Source organism: Diabrotica undecimpunctata, chromosome 4 (assembly GCF_040954645.1).
Source record: "Diabrotica undecimpunctata isolate CICGRU chromosome 4, icDiaUnde3, whole genome shotgun sequence".
Classification (NCBI taxonomy): Eukaryota; Metazoa; Arthropoda; class Insecta; order Coleoptera; family Chrysomelidae; genus Diabrotica; species Diabrotica undecimpunctata.
The window spans coordinates 62982067-63005132 of NC_092806.1; the positions used below are offsets into that span (position 1 = coordinate 62982067).

At 33.8% G+C, this 23066-nt stretch overlaps 1 protein-coding gene across 2 annotated transcripts in view; it reads left to right on the plus strand.

Moving 5' to 3' along the window:
* The window catches only part of LOC140439588 (folylpolyglutamate synthase, mitochondrial-like), a 53957-nt gene that overhangs the window by 19194 nt on the left and 11697 nt on the right, over positions 1–23066 (plus strand). For both annotated transcript variants that reach the window (XM_072529599.1, XM_072529598.1), the window contains exons 5-7: positions 1317–1497; positions 1602–1722; positions 18800–18905. In XM_072529599.1, the coding sequence (XP_072385700.1) occupies positions 1317–1497; positions 1602–1722; positions 18800–18905 (408 nt within the window). The remainder of the gene's footprint in view (positions 1–1316; positions 1498–1601; positions 1723–18799; positions 18906–23066) is intronic.

Sequence of the window (23066 nt, forward strand, 5' to 3'; positions counted from 1 at the left end):
ACTAAGCAAACCCCAATTATTTTTCAGTTTTTTACCTACCCTAGAGACGGGGTTACCTTTTTTTGAAACACCCTGTATATTTTGTTAATATGGTGTCTTGATGATAATGATGATTCTGTGAACCCGCACCATCTGGGGACAATACTACAAAAAAAATCTTTGTAAAAAATGTACCTAATTCATCCGCAAAGGACACTGTATTACTACAATATATTAAAAACCCTTTACAATGCGATACCAGTTCATATAGTTCTCAAAACAATATCTTTCACGATACTTGTTAAGACGATAATAATTCAGAGGATTTTATGGTTTTCCAAGTATCCGTCATATTCTTTATAGACTAGGACTATTTTCACAATACACGAAATACTGGTTATACTTCATCATCATGATTCTCTTTGCCTTAATACCTATGCCGGGTCTGCTTCCCTAATTATACCTCTCCAGAACTGACAGTATACATTGGGTCATACCAATATCAATCACCTTCACAGAAATATTCTGCCTAAGGCCCCTCAAGTCTTGTTTGGTTTTCCTCTTCTACTCCTTCCAGGGACTTGCAACTCGGTAATTGTTCCTATTGGGTGATTCATATTTCGACGTTGAACATGCCTTAACCATCCTAACGTATGCTCCATTATTTTGGTATCAATTAGTGCCACATCTAGACTTCCCCTAATATACTGTTTGCCATATTATCCTTTTTTGTCACCCCATTCTCCAATCTAAGCATTCTCACTTCCACGCATGCATTTGTTGCTCCTCTTTATTTTTAACTCTCCAACATTTAGTTCTATACTTCATAACTGGTCGTATTCATCTCCTTCTATTTTCCGATTAACTTGTAATACCGAATCAAGGTACTTAAAACTATTACTGTTCACAATCGTTTCACCATTCAAAGTTATCTTAACTGTTCCAGGTTTTTTTCTAAATCCCTAATAGTATTTCTTACTAAAACTAAATCATTAGCATACGTTAAGAATCTTCTGTTGTATCTGATCCTGATCCAACACCAATGAGAGTAAATACGGATGAAGCATTGAGCCCTGATGTAATCGTACTTTCACATGAAATCAGTTTCTCATATGTCAGCCAACTTGTTCCTGTCTCTCCTAAAGCTGTCCATCTTTCTTCAGAAATATCATCTGGTCCAACTGATTTACCTCAGACCATACGAATCTTGAATATGAAGTTTTACTGGTTTTGAATATGTAAGAAAAGAACCGATAATTTACTAAATTTTTTAGAAACTTGTTTTCTTTTATTCGTAATGTATATTAAACTTTGACATCACAAATTTTCATTTTCAGAAAAACGTCAGTGGTGGGGATAACTCCTTTGGATTTCGACCATATGGCCTTATTAGGTAATACTTTGGAATCAATTGCTTGGAATAAAGCAGGAATTATGAAGGCAGGGTGTTCAGCATTTACAGTAAAGCAACCTTCGAACGCATTAAAAGTTTTTGAAGAACGAAGTGTAGAGAAAAATGTACGAAATGAAAAATAATAAGTAACGTTATTTAACTCAAATTTAACACTATAAGTATCGTTTGGTTAATGCTTAATTTATTCTAATTCTTGTTCTATTTTCAGTGTTCTCTAACTGTCGTGGAGGGTGATTACTATAGTGGAACTAATTCGAACATACCATTGCACGTTCGACAAACTAATGCAAGTTTAGCTTTGGCCTTGTCAGAAGCTTTTATTAACAAAGGTTAGATGATCTTCAAAACCATTTTACGTAACGGTGCCAAAATTATGTCATATGTTCTAAGTACCCAATTACTTTAGTCCTAATTACTATTTAAATGGGAATAAGCCACAATTAAAGGTTAAAATACGTTTATTGACGTTTCAATTTCCACCATACAAACAATGTTTGTATTTTGAGAACGATTTCCGAAGTGGAAATTGAAACGTCAATAAACGTATTTTAACCTTTAATTATGGCTTATTCCCATTTAAATAGTAATTAATTTAAAATGCCACAAGAAAATAGCTTCAGAACAATACTTTAGTTCTATGTTTTCAATAACTTAGTAGTAATATAAGCTGTGTTTTTTAAAAGGAACAACCTATATATTAAACCATTTTTTGAATATATATATATATATATATATATATATATATATATATATATATATATATATATATATATATATATATAAAGAAATACTGGATATTATTGATTGTCGATATAAACAAACAACACAGTTTATTAGGGCTGCAGTCAGAAGGTTTGGCCGGGATGTTACAGAAACACTCTTTTGACTTTTGGTCTAGCTTTCAGAATTGTTTTATTCCTTCTTCAAGACACTGTAATTAGAAGAATGTGTAAATATTTACAATATATCACAAATTGTCAGTGCAACTTACTAGTCGTTGAGATTATTTATATAAAGCTATGACACTCAACATTAATAATACACATATAAAATATAACATAAAATAATGAACAAAATACATTTTAAAATTTAGTTATGATAGTAAAAATTTTGTTTGTGACATCTTTTAATGGTGTGTTTTATTTATACAAGACGTATTGGATTTTATGAAACACATTTCCAAGAAAACACGTTTTGAATGTTTTTTTTTCCTTTGCCAAAATAAAGGAATCCTCGAAATTAAATTCATGTTTTAACGTTAATGCATGTTCTGTGAGCGCACATGCGTTTATTTTTTTGGTTTTTATGTCGCGGCGATGTGAGATTACTCTACTGTGAAAATTACGGGATGATGTGTGTATATCGTGTATATCGGAGAATCATGTAAATAAAAAGTCTGACATAGATAAACTGAGCAACATTTATTGTTATTTACTGATAAAACATCAAAAATAAAATAAAGATTTACTTTTACATATACACACTATAATACACCTGCATACAAAACATGTTGCATACCATCAAGACAGGTTTAATATACTACTTCCATTAATATAACATGAAGAACACCTAATTACTTTTTAATCATACTATTTTTGTTTTTTCTTTCTGTTCTCTATGGATCAGTTAAAACACACCATTAAAAGATGCCACAAACAAAATTTTTACTATCATAACTAAATTTTAAAATGTATTTTGTTCATTATTTTATATGTTATATTTTATATGTGTGTTATTAATGTTGAGTGTCATGGCTTTATATAAATAATCTCAACGACTAGTAAGTTGCACTGACAATTTGTGATATATTGTAAATATTTCACATTCTTCTAATTACTGTGTCTTGAAGAAGGAATAAAACAATTCCGAAAGCTAGACCGGAATTGTCTAGCTAGACCAGAAAAGTCAAAAACACATCCCGGTCAAACCTTCTGACTGCAGCCCTAATAAACTGTTGTTTGTATATATATATATATATATATATATATATATATATATATATATATATATATATATATATATATAAGCTCAAAGCTCTATATATATATATACATCCTACTATCATTTTCGCATCGATACATTATGCTTGTACCATCGATTTAGCATCGTCTTGCAAAGTAGCATCTGTATATCGACGCTACTTTACAAGACCTTAATAACTGTTTTCCCGTACTTGTTACAAGAATTTTAACCATCTCATTGATTAGAGTCTTGATACCGTGTTGGTATTTTAAAATATCCGCTTTCTCTTTTTATCCCTTACTGAGTTATATAAGTTTATTCCAGAAAATGTTTGAGTCTAAAATGATGGTACAGTGAAAATATTATATATATTTAGTTCAGGGTTTTACCGTTTACTCGCTGCCATTATATACATGAAAATGTATATCCCACTTTCATTATCAATCATTTTAGCATCAGAAATTTGGCATCGTTGTTGAATATAATATTACCCACGACGAAATAGTAAATTTAAGAATATATATATATATTTTTTTCATCTACAAATCATTCTGGCATCATGTTTGGTTAAAAGTAACGGGTTATGATATATTGCAACTACCTATTGTATCTTCGCTCCAATTCGTCCAGTCGCGACGTACAGCACCTCAAATGATAGGATTTAACCAATAAAATACAATAAGACAGAAAAATCAAATATAGCAGCATGTCAAAAGGCCTTAATTATATATCTTCGTTTCTATAAGTCCAATCGTGACGTACAGTATCTCAAATGACAGGATTTAACCAATTAAAAACAATGAAATAAAAAAATTAAATATAGCAACATGTCCAAAGGGCCGTAGTTACGTATCTTCGTTCCTATTAGTCCAATTGTGACGTATAGTACCTCTAATGATAGGATTTAACATAAATAATACAATGGGATAGAAAAATCAAATGCAGAACAATGTCAAAAGGGCCTTAGTTGTGTATCTTTAGTTCTATTAGTCCAATCATGACGTGCAGTACCTCAAATGAAAGGATTTGACAAATAAAATACAATGACGTATAAAAATTTAATGGAGTAGCATGTCAAAATGGCCTTAGTTATGTATCTTCGGTCCTATTAGTCCAATCGTGACGTACGATACCTCAAATGATAGCATTTAACCAATAGAATACAATGACATAGAAATCAAATACAGCATCACGTCAAAAGGGCCTTAGTTACGTATCTTTGTTTTTAGTGGCCCAATCGTGACGTACAGTACCTCAAATGATAGGATTTAACCAATCGAATACAATAAGATAGAAAAATAAAATACATCAGCTTGTCAAAAGGGCCTTAGTTATGTATCTGCGGTCCTATTAGTCCAATCATGACGTTTCGTACCTTAAATGATAGAATTTAACTAATATAATACAATGAGATATAAAAATTAAATAGAGTAGCTTGGCAAAAGGGCCTTAGTTATGTATCTTCGATCCTATTAGTCCAATCGTGACGTAAAGTACCTCAAATGGTACCATTTAACTAATAGAATACTACGACGTACAATTCAAATACATCAACACTAAAAGGACTATAGGTATATATATGTTATGTCAAAAGAGGCTTAGTTGCGTAAACGAATTAACGCACAGAAGTGTGTGGCATATTACGTGACAGGATTATTAGCGAATACCATACGATTACGTCATACATCTCTTTGCATACGTCCACTTTTAGTTAACTACTTAGTATGTATTCAGTACTTTGCTTTACGGTTGTTAAGGCATTAACTCTTAAACAGAAGAATGTTAAAAATCTTGAAAGCTTTGAGATGTGGTGCTACCGCCGTATACTAAAAATAAGTTGGGTGGATAAAATTACAAATGAAGAGGTAATACGCAGAATAAATAACGATCCAGAAGTTATACTGAATATAAAAAAGAGAAAACTTGAATAGTTTGGCCACCTGCTGAGAGGACAAAAGTAAAAAAAATTTAAGAGAGTGGTTTGGCTGTACCACTAACGAATTATTCAAAACAGCAGTAAATAAAATTAGAATCGCCCTAATGATATCCAATCTCCGATAGCAGAGGCACTCAAAGAAGAAGATATGATAAACTCGAAAAATCTCCAACGTTCACTGTTAGACATATGCCTCCCGTTCAGTATACACATTTACTGCTCCTTGACGCTGTGACAAGAATGAGATAGGATTTAACAAATAGAATGACAGAAAAATAAAAAAGACAATGTGTCAAACGTGGAATGCGTCGCAGAACGTGAAATATTAGCGTAAAATTATATGATGCCATAGACGATTCTTTAATACCCAGCAAACTCGCTTTGTAAAGTTACATAGCAGGGATCTGTGCGAGAAAAAGTCGATCATTCGTTTTATAACCCAAAGGGGACCATAAAATATTCAACGTTAAAATTTGACATAATGTAACTGTATGACAAATCTTTTTTCTCCCGCATGTGCTTGCCTGTGTACCTATACAAGGGGAGTCGTGCATAACCTTTAAGTTGATCGTAATACATAACTGCAACAACAAGTATGTTGACGACTTGGGTTAGTATATACAGTGCATTCCGTACGTTTTTTAAACATGGTTAGGAAATTGTTGACTGGAGGCTATTACTCTACGTTAAATGTTTTCAACCAACAAAACCCACACTTGCAATTCACATGCGAGGAGTAGCGGGAGGGATCTTTGCCTTTCCTTGACATGAGTTTGCATAGATGTGAGGATAATGTTGTGAAAACACAATGGTATAGAAAACCCATATGTAGCAATAGATTCATAAGCTACCACTCCTACCACCCCCCGAGGATGAAAACTAATTTAGTCCTAGCGATGAAAGAACGTGTCAAAAGGTTGTCTCATCCGGATTATCTCCAACATGATCTCAACCTCTTACGCAATATTTTTGTTGAAAATTCATATCCTCTAAGACTGATAAATAAATTAATTTTTAATGTCCCCTTTGTTAATAGAAACAACATACTTACTATGTCACAATCAGTGCCCTCAGCACAAAATATTTCTGCTCCAACAAGTGTGTATTTTTATGCCCTTTCATATATTCCGAAACTAACCGTTGAACTCACTAAGATTTTTAAAGACTTTAAGAATATCAAAATAGCTAACAAGAACATCAAAACCATACGTCAGCTGTATAGCAAAATAAAACAACCCCTAACCACTCTAGAGACTACAGATGTTGTTTATTGCATTTAATGTACTGAATGTCCATCCACGTACATTGGTGAAACTGGAAGGAATCTGTCTAGCCGTATTATTTCTCATAAGAGTGATTGTAGATTAAACAAACCTACTTGTGCTTTGGCAGAGCATACTATCGATCTAGACCATAAGATAGATTTCAACAATGTAAAAATATTAGCCAGAGAGAAAAATAAATTCAAGAGAACTTTCTTAGAGATGGTACATATCAGCAAGAGTGATAATAACAATCTTAATAAGAGATCTGAGATCCAGAATCTTAGCAAAATTTACAATTTTATATTGACTTTTGACTGAGCTATTTTGCATCTCAGAGTTTTCTTTGGTTCTTTCCTTTTTTTGAAATATCATTATTAATTGAATATTTACGATCAAACTGCAATTACTAATTCAGTTTTGTTTTGTTTTGAGTTGTTTTTTCTAAACCTATTTACTAAATACTATTTTCTTTCGATTGCTTATGTTATAATTTACATTTTTAATTTCCCGCTTAATTTCAAGTTGGTAATACAGTTGGCAGTACTAAAAATTCACTAACAGTATTCTGTTAGACGTTATTTTCAAAGTTGTTTTTTGTATTTTCTCCAAACTATTTAAACAATAATTATCCACTCACTTTCTCTTTCTGCTCGTGAAATGTGACTGAAATCAAGCCTGCAACGACGACTGTTTCAACATGTCGTCCTTCATTTTGTTTTTAACTTTTAACGTTTTTAGTAATTTTTAAAGTGTTTTTTAACAGTAACATTTTTAAGTTTAGTTGCAACCTCAGTTTTATCATGTTATTTAACGTTGTTGTTTATGCCACGAATCTTACATTCGGGTAAGTTTTTTATAGTTTTTTACAGCCTTTTTGGCACCATTCAGTTTGTTACAACATAGTAATTTTCTTTGTAGACCTTGATAAAGGTGGCAAAAAACCACCGAAAGCTTGGATTCAGAATAAATAGTACGCCTTAGCAAAGCTCTATTTTTTATTGACTACCACACCCAAAAAGAAAAAAGTATTTACATATATATATATATATATATATATATATATATATATATATATATATATATATATATATATATAGAGCTTTGAGGTTTATTGGGATTTGCAGCGGTGAAATAAGTGTACTCTTTTAACTAAGTTTCAAGCTTTCGAAAATGTTTATTTTCATCATCAGGAAAAACTGAAATAAAGTGCTACTGTTAGTAAAGCATCCTCGAAACCTATTTAGAATGTAAAAGGTTATAAAACTTACGTTAATGAGATTTGTCTTTCGTGGATGTTCTACTCACATGTGACAATATCACGCACCACTCATTGATTGAGGCAATAATTAAATAATCTATAAATTGCATGGTGTAAAAGACCAAACTTATTGACCAAACATTGTTGCATGTATTGGTGCTCCCACTAATTTACTAGCATCTTTTTTAACAGAGATCTTAACCAATGCTTATGTTTCTAATGAATATTACATAAAAAATTCTTTTGATGTTTTTAACAACTTTAATAACTATCAGTTACCTGAAAACTATGTGATTGTCAGTCTGGATGTAGTTTCATTATTCACTAATGTACATCTAGATGCAGCTTTAATAGCTATTGAAAACAATTGGAATTTAATTAGTTCTCATTGCAATATCAGCTTAGTATACTTCAAAAAACTTATCTCTTTTTATTCAACAACACCTATTTCACATTCAACAATACTGTGTTCAGACAAACACAAGGAACCCCTATGGGAGGTACCATCTCTCCCATTTTGGCCTGTTATGTGATGGATCATTTACTAGATATGGTGATTCCAGAATTGTCCTTTCATATTCCCTTTGTAAAAAAGTATGTGGATGACTTAATCCTAACTATTCCTAGCAATGGATCCACAGAAATCTTGAATGTATTTAATAGTTATGACCCTCTATTACAGTTCACAATCGAACATGAGGATGATCTATGCTCAGTCCCCTTTCTTGATACCCGGTTCATCAGAACCCAGAACAACTCCCTGATTATCGACTGGCATAGAAAACCTCATAGTTCTGGACGCTTCCTTAACTATTGGTCATATCATAGACATTCAATTAAAATCAATTTGCTTAAACAAATGAAAGCTAGAATCATAGCAATCAGTGATCCTTCTTTCCATCAGAAGAACCTGAAAATCCTTTCTAACCTTTTCATCGACAATTCATACCCACAACACCTAGTCACCAAGATCTTATTTAGTTTGACCCCGAACATAGCACGCCATAATGATGAGGTGCAAATTATTGTCACAAGTGGATAACAAAATACCAATTGCTCATATACTTCATTCAAATACATAAAAGGCATAACACCCAGACTGACAAGACTTTTTAAAGATTTCACTAATTTAAAAATAGCCTTTAAAACTTCATTAACTGCGAGATCAATATATTCCAAAGTCAAAGATAAAAGTGACATCAAAGATTGTTCCAACGTTGTGTACCAGATTCCTTGCAACAATTGTAATTTGGTATATGTGGGACAAACCACGCGTAGCCTAGGTAGTCGCTTAATCAGCCATCGAAGCGACAGCAGACTATATCCGGAAAGATCTGCCCTTACAGAACATGTAAATAAAGAACATCACATAATGAATTATGAATCAGTCAAAGTTTTAGCTACTGAAACCAATTACAAAAAAAGAATCTTCTTAGAAATGGCATTCATTGCTCAGAATTCAAACGCAATGAACAAAAGGAGTGACATTAATCAGTTAAGCTCCATTTACTCCTACCTATTATATTTGGATACACATTCACATGTCAATGATGTTCACATGTCAATATTAATAATACTGTACTAAATAAATTATTTTAATTTAAAAACTTTATCAAAACGAATATAAATGAATTAACATTATATTCCACATAGATTTATTAACGAATAATAAAAGCAATACAGTATAAAAAATGACTGTACAACTAAAACATGTGTACTGTACAATAAAAAAAATAATATGCTACTGTAAAATATATTTAGCCTACATTACCAAAAAAATTTGTCACCTTGGTCTGTCTTCTTTTCGCTTTCCGCAGAACTCACCTGACCTTGTTCTGAAGACGCATCGAATCTTCTACAGCACTCATATCGTCTTCCTGGTGGATGAAGAATCGATGCAGTACTTTTGCCGCATCCAATGCCTGCTGAGGGGTCGGAGCTGGTTCTTGCTCTGCTTCCACTTCCGAGTCACTGTTTTTTTCTTCTTCTACACGAACTGCTTGCAGGATGTCCTCGTCAGAAAGTCCAGGTGTTGTAGCTACATTTTCATCAACTTCTTCAAAATCTGTTAGCTCTTCCGGTCCGTAGGTGATAGTAAGTTCAAACTGTCTGGCCCAAACATCTAATGGTAGGTCATCTTCATCATCAGTCAATCCTTGATCTTCCAGCCATCCTGCGTGTTTGAAGGAATGTTTTATTGTATTGCTCGTCACCTCGTCCCAGGATTTACTAATCATTAGGATGGTGCCAAGAATGGTTAGTTTAAGATTTCAATTATTCTCAACCAATTCCATCAAAAATCTTCTCCTGTAATGGCTTTTCAAACTCTTGATGACACTTTGGTCCATGGGCTGAAGGACACTCGTTGTGTTTGCTGGCAGAAAACAGAGTTCGATGTTTTGAAGGTCGCGCAATATAGGATGAGCAGGACAATTGTTTACAAGCAAAAGAATTTTTTCACTTTAAGCTCGATATCCCACTTTCTTATCGCTTCTTCAAAAATGTCCGAGGTCATCCACGCACTTTTGTTTGCTTTATAGGTCACCGGTAGATTTTTTATGTTTTTAAAGCAACGCGGGTTTTTCGACTTCCCTATCACTAACAATTTTCGCTTCATCGAACCTGTCATGTTAGCGGCCACTAAAACTGTAATGCGTTCCTTAGAGAGCTTTCCACTAACGCACTTTTCCAATTTAAATTTTAAAATTCTGTTTGGTGTCATTTTAAAAAACAATCCAGTCTCATCCGCATTGAAAATGTCGTTTGACGCATATCGTGCCTTCAGTCCAGGCCACACGTTTTCTAGCCAATCATCCGTTACGTTGTTGTTAACATCGCGAGCCTCTTTGCTGATGTGCCTGTAGTTGATCTTGTGCCGCAGCTTCCACTTGCTCAGCCAACCCTCAGACGCCTTGAAATTCTCAATTTTAAGTTCAGTTGCAAAAAACTCAGCTTTTGTCCTGACCACAGGCCCAGAAAGAGGAACAGGGTTCATACGCTGCTGCTGGAACCACTGAAGCATAGCTCGATCTAAGTCTTCCTGCTGAGGTTTCCGCAACTTCTTCCTGCTACCGCCCTCCATCTCCGCTTTAAGCCACTTTTTTCTGTCCTTCCATATCGTAGCCACAGTTGACTGTGACAGCCCCGTCCGACGAAAGACATCTGATTGCTTTTCACCTTTCTCTATTACTCGAGTTATTGATAACTTCTCCTCCACCGAGAGCACTTTACGCTTTTTCGAAAACATGTTGACTGTTGACACACTAAGATACAACTCAAACTTTAAATGAAACGTCGTCAATAGATGACAACATCTGTGTGATAATAGTTAGGTACGCCGCCCGAACAATAAACGTGAGTCATTTAATTCCCTGATAAGAAAGAGTAGAATGGATGGCCGCATTCCTTTGGCGCAAAACAAAACAACCGCTGGACAATGACCTTGCCACTCGTGACTCAGGTAGTCTGAACTTTAAACACAATAACACATTTGTCATCAACTATTGAACGCTAAAAAGTTTTCGCTATAAAGAGAAAACGATATCGGTATAGAGAAAGAATTAATACATTGTTCTTATGACGAACCAACCAACGTTTACTATTTTCATCGTTATAGAGGAATTATCGTAATATAGGGAATCGTTATAGAGAGAGACTACTGTATATATATATATATATATATATATATATATATATATATATATATATAATCTTGTCTGGATTGGAGGAATCCTCCAGACAAGATTCAGGCCACCTTGTCTTTATTCAATGAGTTTGATCCTCATTTACAGTGCACTGTTGAACTTGAGGACTCCAACACAAATAGTATTCCCTTCTTAGACATGCGTGTCATTAGAATGGGAGATAACACCCTTACTACAAGTTGGTACAGGAAACCAATGGCCTCTAATAGGTTTCTCAACTACCACTCTTGTCATCCCTTTAAATATAAATTAAACCTTATTAAAGCTTTAAGCTGCAGGCTAAATAGACTGATACATCCGATTAATCGAAGGGAATCCTTTCAATTACTTAAAAATATTCTGATTGAGAATTCCTATCCATCCTCCCTTATTAATAAATACCTTTATACTCAAAGTTATGGTTCTTCTTTAAATGACATACCCAATGGTGACCAACTCAGAACAATATCAAATAATTCAATTAATAACAAATTACCCATTCAAACTACCCATTACTCATCTTTACCTTATTTTCCTCAAGTTACTGAGAAACTCGTTAAACTGTACAAACATAACAACGTACTGGTTAAAATTGCTATTAAGAATGCTAAGACTGTCAGGAATTTGTTTTCTAAAACTAAAACACCTCTGTCCCTTCTGGAACAAGTTAATGTAATATATCATATACCTTGTGCTGAGTGTGACTCATGTTACATCGGTCAGACAGGGAGATCACTGAGAGGGCGTCTCACGACTCACCGCAGTGATATTAATTTATCTAAGCATACTTGTGCTCTTGCCCAACATGCTATCAACACTAAGCACGAAGTAAACTTTAATGAAGTTAAAATTCTTGGCACTGAACGCAATCTCGTAAAAAGACAGTTTTTAGAAATGTGTTCAATATTAAAACATCCTAATACCCTTAATAAGAGAACCGACATTAGTAATTTGAGTCAAATTTATCATGCATTAATTTTACAGAATTAGGCTTGATATGTTGTTTACTTAAATTTTGTCCCACATTGGGGTTTTGTTATTACATTTTCATATAATAAATTTAAATAAAAATAAAATAAAATAAATTATTCCTTCCTTAACTTAGTTTTATCAACTTATATTTTATTAATATTTGTCAATATCACTTTTACATAATTAAGTAATTGTTCTTTTTGATAAACTTGTTTGATAAAATTAAACTGAAATTGATTCATAGAATCTTTCTCATTGCGGTCCTAAATGTTTGAACCTTTGGACTGTGGAAGTTGTATTAATCTTCACCTGTTAGCTGGCTAACTAGTGACTTCATAATATTATAATATATGATATTTTGGATTGACTTCGCATGCTTTGTTCTTTGTTGACAGATCAATCACTGTTGGGGTGAGTGGTGATTTTAACCACCTTTTGCTCTCATTGTTTGGTTTTTTAACGACAAGCTGTCAACCAAATTTATCACAAATTTTGAATATACCGCCTTATATATAGAAGTTGGTAGGTTGCCTGGCTGTTTATGTCACTCTGACCTCAAGGCCATCTATTTTCACGTGTTTTCGTGGGTGTTAAACTTGTAAATTCATTTATCGGCGAGTCTCAGTAAGCAAAAGACTGGTAACTTCATTTTATCTTATTACTATTATTCTAAATAACTTATAATGTTACCTAAAGTTAAAATTAAAATCTAATTTATTAAATAAATTTGTTGGAAGTGCATTCGTATGATCTTTTTAGTTCTTTACACTTTAAAAATAAACCTTAATGTTTTTTACTTAAGTTTTTATAATAACTTTTTAATACATGTATTTTTATCACATGTTCTTTTGCTGTGCTAATTTTGTTAAATTGCAAACTATACCTAGTTTCAATTAATTATTTTATACAACGTTAACTCTGAATGTCCAGTTTCGTAAGTTTTTTCATATTTTTTTAACATCATTGACTGCTACATGTCTTTGTAAGGTAACACACTTTTGTTGTAACTTCTCTATGGATGTTTGGTTTCATATTGTTCTTTTTAGATGAACTGATGATGCTTTCTGAGCAGAAAGCGAAACGTCTTCAATAAATAGATGAAGTAGCCACCTTCTTTGTCTTTTATTTCTCCACTTTGACCGAAAAACCCACCACTCTTCGAGTGTACCTTAGTTATATATATATATATATATATATATATATATATATATATATATATATATATATATATATATATATATATATATATATATATATATATATAGGGTAAAAATTTAAAAATTTGGTCTATTACTGATCTATTTGCTTGATATTCACCCAAGTTTTCTTCAATGTTGGCATTAATTCTATTTCTGATCGGTATAGCTAGAACTTTATACCTTGTGTCTTGTAATGCTATATCCCTGTAGTTTTTTGTAATTTTTGTTTGTTATATTTCAGTATGTACATCATAATCATCATTCTGGCTTTACAACCCTGCGTGGGTCCTAGCCTCCTCAAGAATTTCTCTACAGCCGTCCCTATCCATCGCCTTCCTCCGCCAAGCACGTATTCCCTTATTTCTCATGTTTTCATCGATGTTATTAAGGAACCTTGTTCCGAATCTTCCTCTTCTTCTCTGACCTATGGGTCTATCAAGGAGCATTTTTCTAGCTGGGTCATTTTGTTCCATCCGCATTACATGCCCTATCCACCTCAGACGTTCTATCTTAATATGTTTTTCAAATCATTAAGTGATATTACCAAGGTAATTCTGCTTCAGAATATGTAGATCCGTTCTAAGTTTTCTCTGAGGAATAATATACCTCTGGAAAAACAAAAACCGAAGTAAAATATTTGTGCTACTATAAACATTGATAACTCGATAACCAACTAAAATGTTGGCTAAAGAATTACATATTTCCTATGTTTTAAGTATTTGTACCCTCAGGAAATTTTTGTCTGAGATGGCCAATTAAATTTAATTTAATTGCCCATCTGTTTTAATTTAATTTAAACACCATTCTGTTTTGTGAAACCTTTGTGAAACCTGTTTGAAATAAGACAACCTTATTAGAGTAATAACTTATTTAAAATAAACTTTTTTTTTTATAAATGAGCCTTCATTTTCAGTACGCGGACGTCATAATCCTTCTAGAATCATAGCCATAATCCTACTAACCTCGGGATACTAAATACTACTAAATTTGTCTTATAGATCCAACTCAACTACCTCAAAAACGTTCAAATGTTCCCAGTGACATTTTAGGAAATTTTGAAATTGATCCGTTTTTACAGAGAGAATTCTAAGTCATCATCATCATCATAAGTGGCATCACAGCTTTTTGAGTGAATTAAAACCTTCTACAAAACAATTCTCCATTCACTTGTGTCTCTGGCAGCTCTTCTCCATGTCTAACTCGAATAGATTTTGGCCTGTTGTCCCATTATCCCATCTGGAATAATAGGTTGATACTTATTAGAATTCTTGAGTTGTATAGAAGTTTCGGGAAACCTGATTTAAAATTCACTAAGATAGCACGCCTTAGATGTGCAGCATATATGTTTTTAAAAATCGAATATTAAAAATATAAAAACTTTATTTGATACGCCCCTGGCTGATGCGTGACAGCGACCTGAAGCTGTTTACTTCTAAATGTTTTTGTCGAATCATCTGGAAACAAATATTATTGGCGTAATTGTCGAATTTGACCTCGCCTCAATTGCGTTTTAATTTTAAATAAGTTCCCACAAAAATTTGAAGACCCAGCACCTTTAAGGTTCTATTTCAAATCCAAGGCATCGCAAAGGAGAGATCCGATTGGTTGCGAGTAAAATCTGGTACGAGAAAGTACGAGTTTGACACGAGTGAGTTGGCGGTGAGAGGGGAAGAATGGCAGCGACTGCGGAAGAAGGTTAGTTTTCCCAGAGTTTTGAAAACCGTCAAAAGTTTCGCTTAATTCGATGTGTGTGGTGAGTAGGTGATTTGAGCTTAAAATGCAGTATGGCAATCTTTGTAACGTGAGTTAATCACCGTTTGTTGTAAGCTGTTTCCCATTATCCCATCGTACCTCTTGGGTCAAAAACTTTTCCGACTGTAGCACCTTCTTCTTGCCTGTTTACATGTCCAATACATCTGTAACAATTATATTATTTGCTTATAGGGGACTAAAAGGAGGACCGAACAATTACTGGGGTTTGAAATAGGGTAAGTAAAAAATTGAAAACTTTGCGAACGGTTACTCGTGTTTTGGTTGGAGAGCAAAGTCGTGGATTATGATTCCTTTTTTTTTCAGGATTGGGAGAACTAACTACGAAAAAGAAATCAAAAAATACTTACAGGAATGTTCTGGGCAAATACTAAACAAAAAGATCTCTAAACTATTTGAAATTAAGACGCCGTTTAAAAAAATCCTCTCGCAGCTTAGAAAGAAAGGTTTAGGATTTTTCTTTCGTAAAAAATTTTAAGGGTGAATTTTTTTAAAAGAAATAATTTTCTAAAGTCCTAATTTAAAAAGAAAAATTACTTATTTATTTTTATTGTACATAAACAGTTATTACAAAAAAAATATCTAAATTTATCAACAAACCTTACATTGAATCTTCCAATAAAACAGACTTTAAAACTATGTCAATAAACGTACTTTAACCTTTAATTGTGGCTTATTCCCATTTAAATAGTAATTAATTTAAAATGCCACAAGAAACTAGCGTCAGAACAATTTTAAAACTATGGTTATGCACCAAATGGCAGAAAAAGATATACTATACTATACAGATTCTCACGTCTAGCAAATTTTGCGCGTCCGCTGCCACTTCATCCTCCCATCTTTTCCGTGGCCTTCCTTTTGGTTTTGCGCCCTGCATTTTACTATCTAGGGCTCTTTTCGGCAATCTTTCTGTCTCCATTCTTACTACATGACCAGCCCAGCGAAGTCTCTGAAGTTTAACGAATTCTGAGATCGGTGTCTCTTTGAACAGTTGGTAGAGTTCATGGTTGTACCTGGATCTCCATATTCCGTTTTCGTTAATAGGTCCAAATATCTTTCTTATGACTTTTCTTTCGAAGACTTCCAGTTTTCTTTTTGTCTCTTCTGTCATCACCCATGTCTCGCATGCATAACATACTATTGGTCTGATAGTAGTTTTGTATACCCTGATTTTCGATCTCCAGTGTGTGTTTTTGGACCGGAACACATAATCGAGTGAAAAATAAGCTTTGTTTCCCTTTACTATTCTTCTTTGGATTTCTGGTTCTTGTGTTCCATCCGTGTTTAATGCAACTCCTAAATATGTGAAACTTTCTACCGTTTCAATATCGTCCTCTAATTCAACTGTGCGTCTGTTTCCCCTAGCTCTTGCCTGTGTTAACTTTTTTGTCTTTTGAATATTTATTTCTAGCCCGGTTTCTTTTTCCTTTGTTTTTAATTGTGAATATATTTCTGCCGCCTCTTGTGTTCTGCGAGACATGATGCTGATATCATCGGCATAGGCGGCAATCTGTATTGATTTATTTGTTAGGAGATTACCTCTTCCTATATTCAGCTGTCTTATCACGTATTCCAAGGTCAGGTTGAATAGTGTCGGTACCAGCCCGTCTCCTTGCTTTAATCCTTGGACTATTGTAAAGTTTTCAGTGAGCTCATTTTGGACTCTGACAGTTGCTATTGAATCCATTGTTGTTTTTACCAGTCGGATGTATTTTTGGGGGAGATTAAAGCTCTGCAATATTTGATATAACTTGTTCCTATTAACTGAGTCGTAGGCTTGTTTGAAATCTTAATTTATTTAAAAGAAACTCAAATATGACAATTAGCTAATACATAAAACTTATACTTATTTATAAACTTTTTAAATTGACATGAGAGCAAATCTTATTGTATTAACATTAAATATTTATTTAGAAAAATTTAACAAAACTACTTGCTTCACTGGCTCATTACTTCTTTTTAAATTATTAAAAAAGTTTGTTACCTTAGATTTGAACAAAAAACATTATCCCACAAATTTCAAACAATCAAAATCTAACCTTTGGAAGACACAACATGGAGGTTGCGACTGGACAAATCCTGGTAGAAATGAAATCAAATACCGAAACTGCACTTCAGGTTATCCTGGATGATAACAATATGTGATTCTTCAAACTCGGCTGCTTATTTTCCACTTAAAACCATTTCGGCTTACTTAGCCCTCAGACGCTGTTTTCAAATCCTTTGTCAAAGGAGACAGCTTACAACAAACGGTGATTAACTCACTTTACAAATATTGCCATACTGCATTTTAAGCTCAAATCACCTGCTCACCACACACATGGAAGTAAGCGAAACTTTTGACGGTTTTCAAAACTCTGAGAAAACGAACCTTCTTCCTCAGTCGCTGCCATTCTTCTCCTTTCACCGCCAACTCTCTCGTGTCAAACTCGTACTTTCTCGTACCAGATTTTACTCGCAGCCAATCGGATCTCTCCTTTGCGATGCCTTGGATTTGAAATTGAACCTTAAAGGTACTGGGTCTTCAAATTTTTGTGGGAACTTCGTTCAAAATTTAAACGCAATTGAGGCGAAGTCAAATTCGACAATTACGCCATTAATATTTGTTTCTAGATGATTCGGCAAAAACATTTAGAAGTAAACAGCTTCAGGTCGCTGTCACCCATCAGCCAGTGGCGTATCAAATAAAGTTTTTATATTTTTAATATTCGATATTTAAAAAAATATATGCTGCGCATCTAAGGCGTGCTGTCTTAGTGAATTTTAAATCAGGTTCCCCGAAACTTATATACAACTAAAGAATTCTAATAAGTATCAACCTATTATTCCAGCTACGTAGAATCTTACAGATATGGAGGTTTTTGGAGATATATTACAAAGATCTCCAGAGGGAAAAGAATTATAATCGCTTAAAAAAGTAAAACACAAAATGTTTGTGCTAAGATTATGACTCATGCTTGTAAACGCAAGACAAGCATTTTATAACAGGCTGGGTTTGCTTAGCAAAAGAGGAGCAACAGTATGGAATAAAACAATTGTTTTTTATTTTTCCGAATTTTATAATTTATTTATCAGACTTATTTTAAATATGGAAGCATGTTTGACTAATTGTTTTTTTTCCTTTCATTTTCATATCACAGCAAGAAGCTCATCATTAGTAACTTAATAAAACTAATAAATTAATACTAACTCATTATTATTACATTTAAGCGCTAAAGTGGGGATTTACTACTTACATAATATGAACTACCTATGTCTAATTGAAAAATGATCGCACTATATATAGTATACGAAAGGGAAGCGTCAATATTAGAGGTTTATGTGTTATATATTAGGTTTATGATTTATTTGTGTATTTTAGATACCAATAACAATTTTAAGAAATTCGATTTGGATTTAGCGAAAAGATCAATTGAGGAAACATATTGGCCTGGACGGTATGAAATAAGAAACTTCCAAAAAAATACGTAAGGTTCCTTATTTTTATTAGTTTATACCTTTTAATTTAATTTACCAGGTCACTTATGTAATATTGTAATGGTTCATAATATAAGTGCGAAGTGGCTCATAATATATGTGCTAAGTGGTTCATAATATATGTGCAAAGTGGTTCACAATATAACGAGCCGTCGAAAAAGAATCGTAATTGAGACATTACATAAAATAAGTATTGCTCCTGAAGGATGGTTAGTCACTCACATACAAGAAACTTAAAGTAAATATACATAACCTAAATTGTGTACAAAATTCATAAAAATTTCTTAAAAGCACAATTTTCAAGAAAATAAAATAGTCTAAAAGAGGCTTAAGTTCTGTTTGTTACATTGACACATCTTCACATATTGTTTTTGTCACGTATGACTATATGTACTTGGAAATTTGAAATTACTCGTATTGTTAGGTTGCTATATTAGGAGTAAATCGAGAGTAAAAGTTTCAAAATTCTGATACACTTTTTTATTTTTGTAAATGTGCCAGTTGTCAATGTTACTCACACTCTAAGAAAACATTGAAATCCCATGTTAACTACGTTATAAGCCAATATTTACTAATGGTCGAGTAACATTGACATACAATAAGATAATTATGCACTGTTTTTGGTATAAAAATCATTCAAAACCCAAATATTCGGTAATAAGAAGAATCAAAGTTTACAAATAGTAATCGCTTCCATTAACGCAAAATCTAAATTAAATACGTGCATCCCACATCGAGTTGTAGGATTTGGCAGGATCCTTACTATATCTTTTAGCAAAACTTGGCTTCGTCAACAACGGTAGAAAATACAAAACATTATTCTTTCTTTCTCAGGAAAGCCATTGCTACTTTAATACCTTCCGAAAAAATTTCTGTTACCTTTCCAATGTAATCATGGGTTTCATTCCTACGCTTATCAACTGTAAATTTTAAAGAGTTACTAATTAAACCCGATTTTGGTAGAATCGTTTTCTTTCGTTTTACCAATGTATTGGCAATCACCTTCATTTTCCAGTAGAGGGGCATTTAAGTCTGAATCGTTATCCATTCGTAAACTAACTTCACAAATAAAACCACAATATTTAAAAATTTGCACATGGAATGTGAAAACTATGGCAAGGAGTGGAAAAATAGACAATGCCATTCAGGAAATGGAAAGAATGACCATTGACATAATGGGAATAAGCGAGATGAGATGGCCCGGAACAGGAAGCATTGACAAAAAAGATCACAGAATATCCTACTCAGGGTCACTAGATGGAAAACTAGAGCATGGAGTTGGTGTGATAATAACGAGAAAAATTAGTAGATGTATTTTAAATTTTGTCCCAGTGTCCAACAGAGTAATACTACTGCAAATAAGAGCCAATCCAGTGAATGTAAACATAATACAAATATACGCTCCCACTGCAGATAAAGACGACGAGGAAGTAGAGACTCTCTACCAAAGCATAGAGGATATATTAGAACGAATACCTAAACACGAAGTCAGCATCATAATGGGGGATTTCAATGCAAAACTTGGGGCCGAACGGAAAACGTCTCTAATCGGACCTTTTGGGTTAGGACAAAGAAACGAAAGAGGTGACAGATTAGAAATATTCGCAGAAGATAACAAGCTAGTGGTTCTAAACACATTTTATAAACTACCACCGAGGAGATTGTATACATGGAAGGCACCAGCAGATAAACCCCATAACGTAATTAGAAACCAGATAGATTATATATTGGTAAATAGAAGATTCAGAAACAGTTTTAAATCTGTCAAAACATATCCAGGAGCGGACATTGAATCTGACCACATACCTTTAGTGGGAGTCATGGATGTGAGACTGAAGACAATAAAGAAAAAGTCTAGACCTAACTACAACATGACAGCCCTGCAACATCCGGAAGTTAAAAAGCAAGTGGGGGAATATATTAACAATCAAGTTAAGCAACTAAAAGAAGAAAATATCATCCAACGAGAAATCAATCAATTCGAAGAAATAATTAAGAAAACTAAACAAGATCTGCTAAAACCAAACAAAGAAACAAAGAAGAAATCTTGGATGACTCCAGAAATCCTTCACTTAATGGAACGCAGAAGGTTAATTAAAGGAAATAAAGATGAATACAAAAAAATGCAGGGTTACATCAGAAGAAAAATAAGAGAAGCTAAAGAAAAAGAAGCTGTAGAGAAATGTAAAGAAATAGAAAGACTACAAGCCAAGCATGACAATTTTAATGTACACAAAAAGGTAAAAGAAATAACGGGTACTTTTAAAAAGAGAACACAAATGAAACTCATAGACACCAATGGAAAATTAATCATTGACACCCAAAAGATGAAGGACAAATGGAGAATATATTTGGAGACACTTTTTCAAGATCAAAGAACGGATTATAGGCATCCATTTTCAGAGAGGATGACGGGCCCGGACATACTTAAATCCGAGGTAGAAGAAGCAATAAAACGGATGAAAAGCAGAAAAGCTGTAGGGCCTGATAATATCGAAGCTGAATTTTTAAAACTCTTGGAGGATGAAGGAATAAATTGGATCACGGCTGTCTTCAATAAAATATACAATACAGGAATCATCCCTGATAAATGGCTAGAATCAGAATTCATAGCGATACCTAAAAAACAGGGGGCTAAAAAGTGCGAAGAATATCGAACAATCAGCCTAATGAGCCACATGTTGAAACTGTTTCTTAGAGTCATCCATGGAAGAATTTATAAGAAGTGCGAGGAACAAATATCAGACAGACAGTTCGGCTTCATTAACGCAGTGGGTACCAGAGAGGCACTTTTCGGAGTACAGGTACTGATTCAAAGATGCAGGGACGTTAACTGCGACGTATACGCGTGCTTGATCGACTATGAAAAGGCATTTGACAGAGTTCAACATCAAAAGATGATAAACATTTTAAAGAAAAAAGAAGCAGACCTGGATGACAAAGACCTCAGAATAATTTCAGAACTATACTGGAATCAGACCGCATACATGAAAATTAACGGAGAAGAAACAGATCACATAAGAATACTACGCGGAGTTAGACAGGGATGTATTCTATCGCCGTTGATATTTAATATGTACTCAGAAAAAATTTTTAACGAGGCTCTTTACGAAATAGACGAAGGCATCCTTCTAAATGGTGAAAGAGTAAACAATGTTAGATATGCCGACGACACCATGGTGATAGCAGATAGTTTAGAGGGACTTCAGAGGCTAATGGACAGAATAAACGAGTACAGTCAACAGTACGGACTAAACATTAATACCCACAAAACCAAACAAATGATTGTCAGCAAGGAGAATATAAATGGGGCTCATCTATACATTAATGGGACGCAGATAGAGCGAGTAAAACAGTATTGCTACCTGGGAACTATTATAAACGAACAGTGGAGCAATGTACAGGAAATAAAGTGCCGCATAGGAAAGGCAAGAACGGTCTTTAACAAAATGAGCGCCATCTTCAAAAGTCACAACATATCCCTGAATACAAAAATGAGACATTTGAGATGCTATGTTTTCTCTGTGTTGTTGTACGGGGCGGAGGCATGGACGCTTACAGACACCACTATTAAAAAACTTGAAGCATTTGAGATGTGGCTTTATAGAAGAATGCTGAGAATATCATGGACAGCAAGGATCACGAACAAGGAAGTTCTAGAAAAAATGAAGAAGGAACCAGAGATTGTGTTTACGATCAAACGCATAAAATTGCAATATCTGGGACACGTTATGAGAAATCAGCACCGTCACTCCCTGCTGCAGTCTATATTGCAAGGTAAAGTCAAAGGTAAGCGAGGACCCGGTAGAAGGAGAATATCATGGCTGCGGAATTTAAGAACATGGTTTAAGAAAACCTCAACGGAGCTGTTTCGAGCCGCAGCGAGCAAGGTCATGATTGCCAATATGATTTCCAACATCCGAAACGGATCGGAACCAGAAGAAGAAGAAGAAGAAACTAACTTCGCTCTCAGAGCTTGATTCAATTGTTTTATTTTTCGCCTTTATCGGCTTTTTATTGATTTTTTCGAACTTCTTGCAGTGCTTTCTGAACGAATTCTTTCCAAAACGTCTGCGCTAGTAAGACATTCAGCAAATTTTCTGCGAACTCCATTGTGTTTCAGTGTTTCTGGTTTTTTTGCCTCTAGTGCT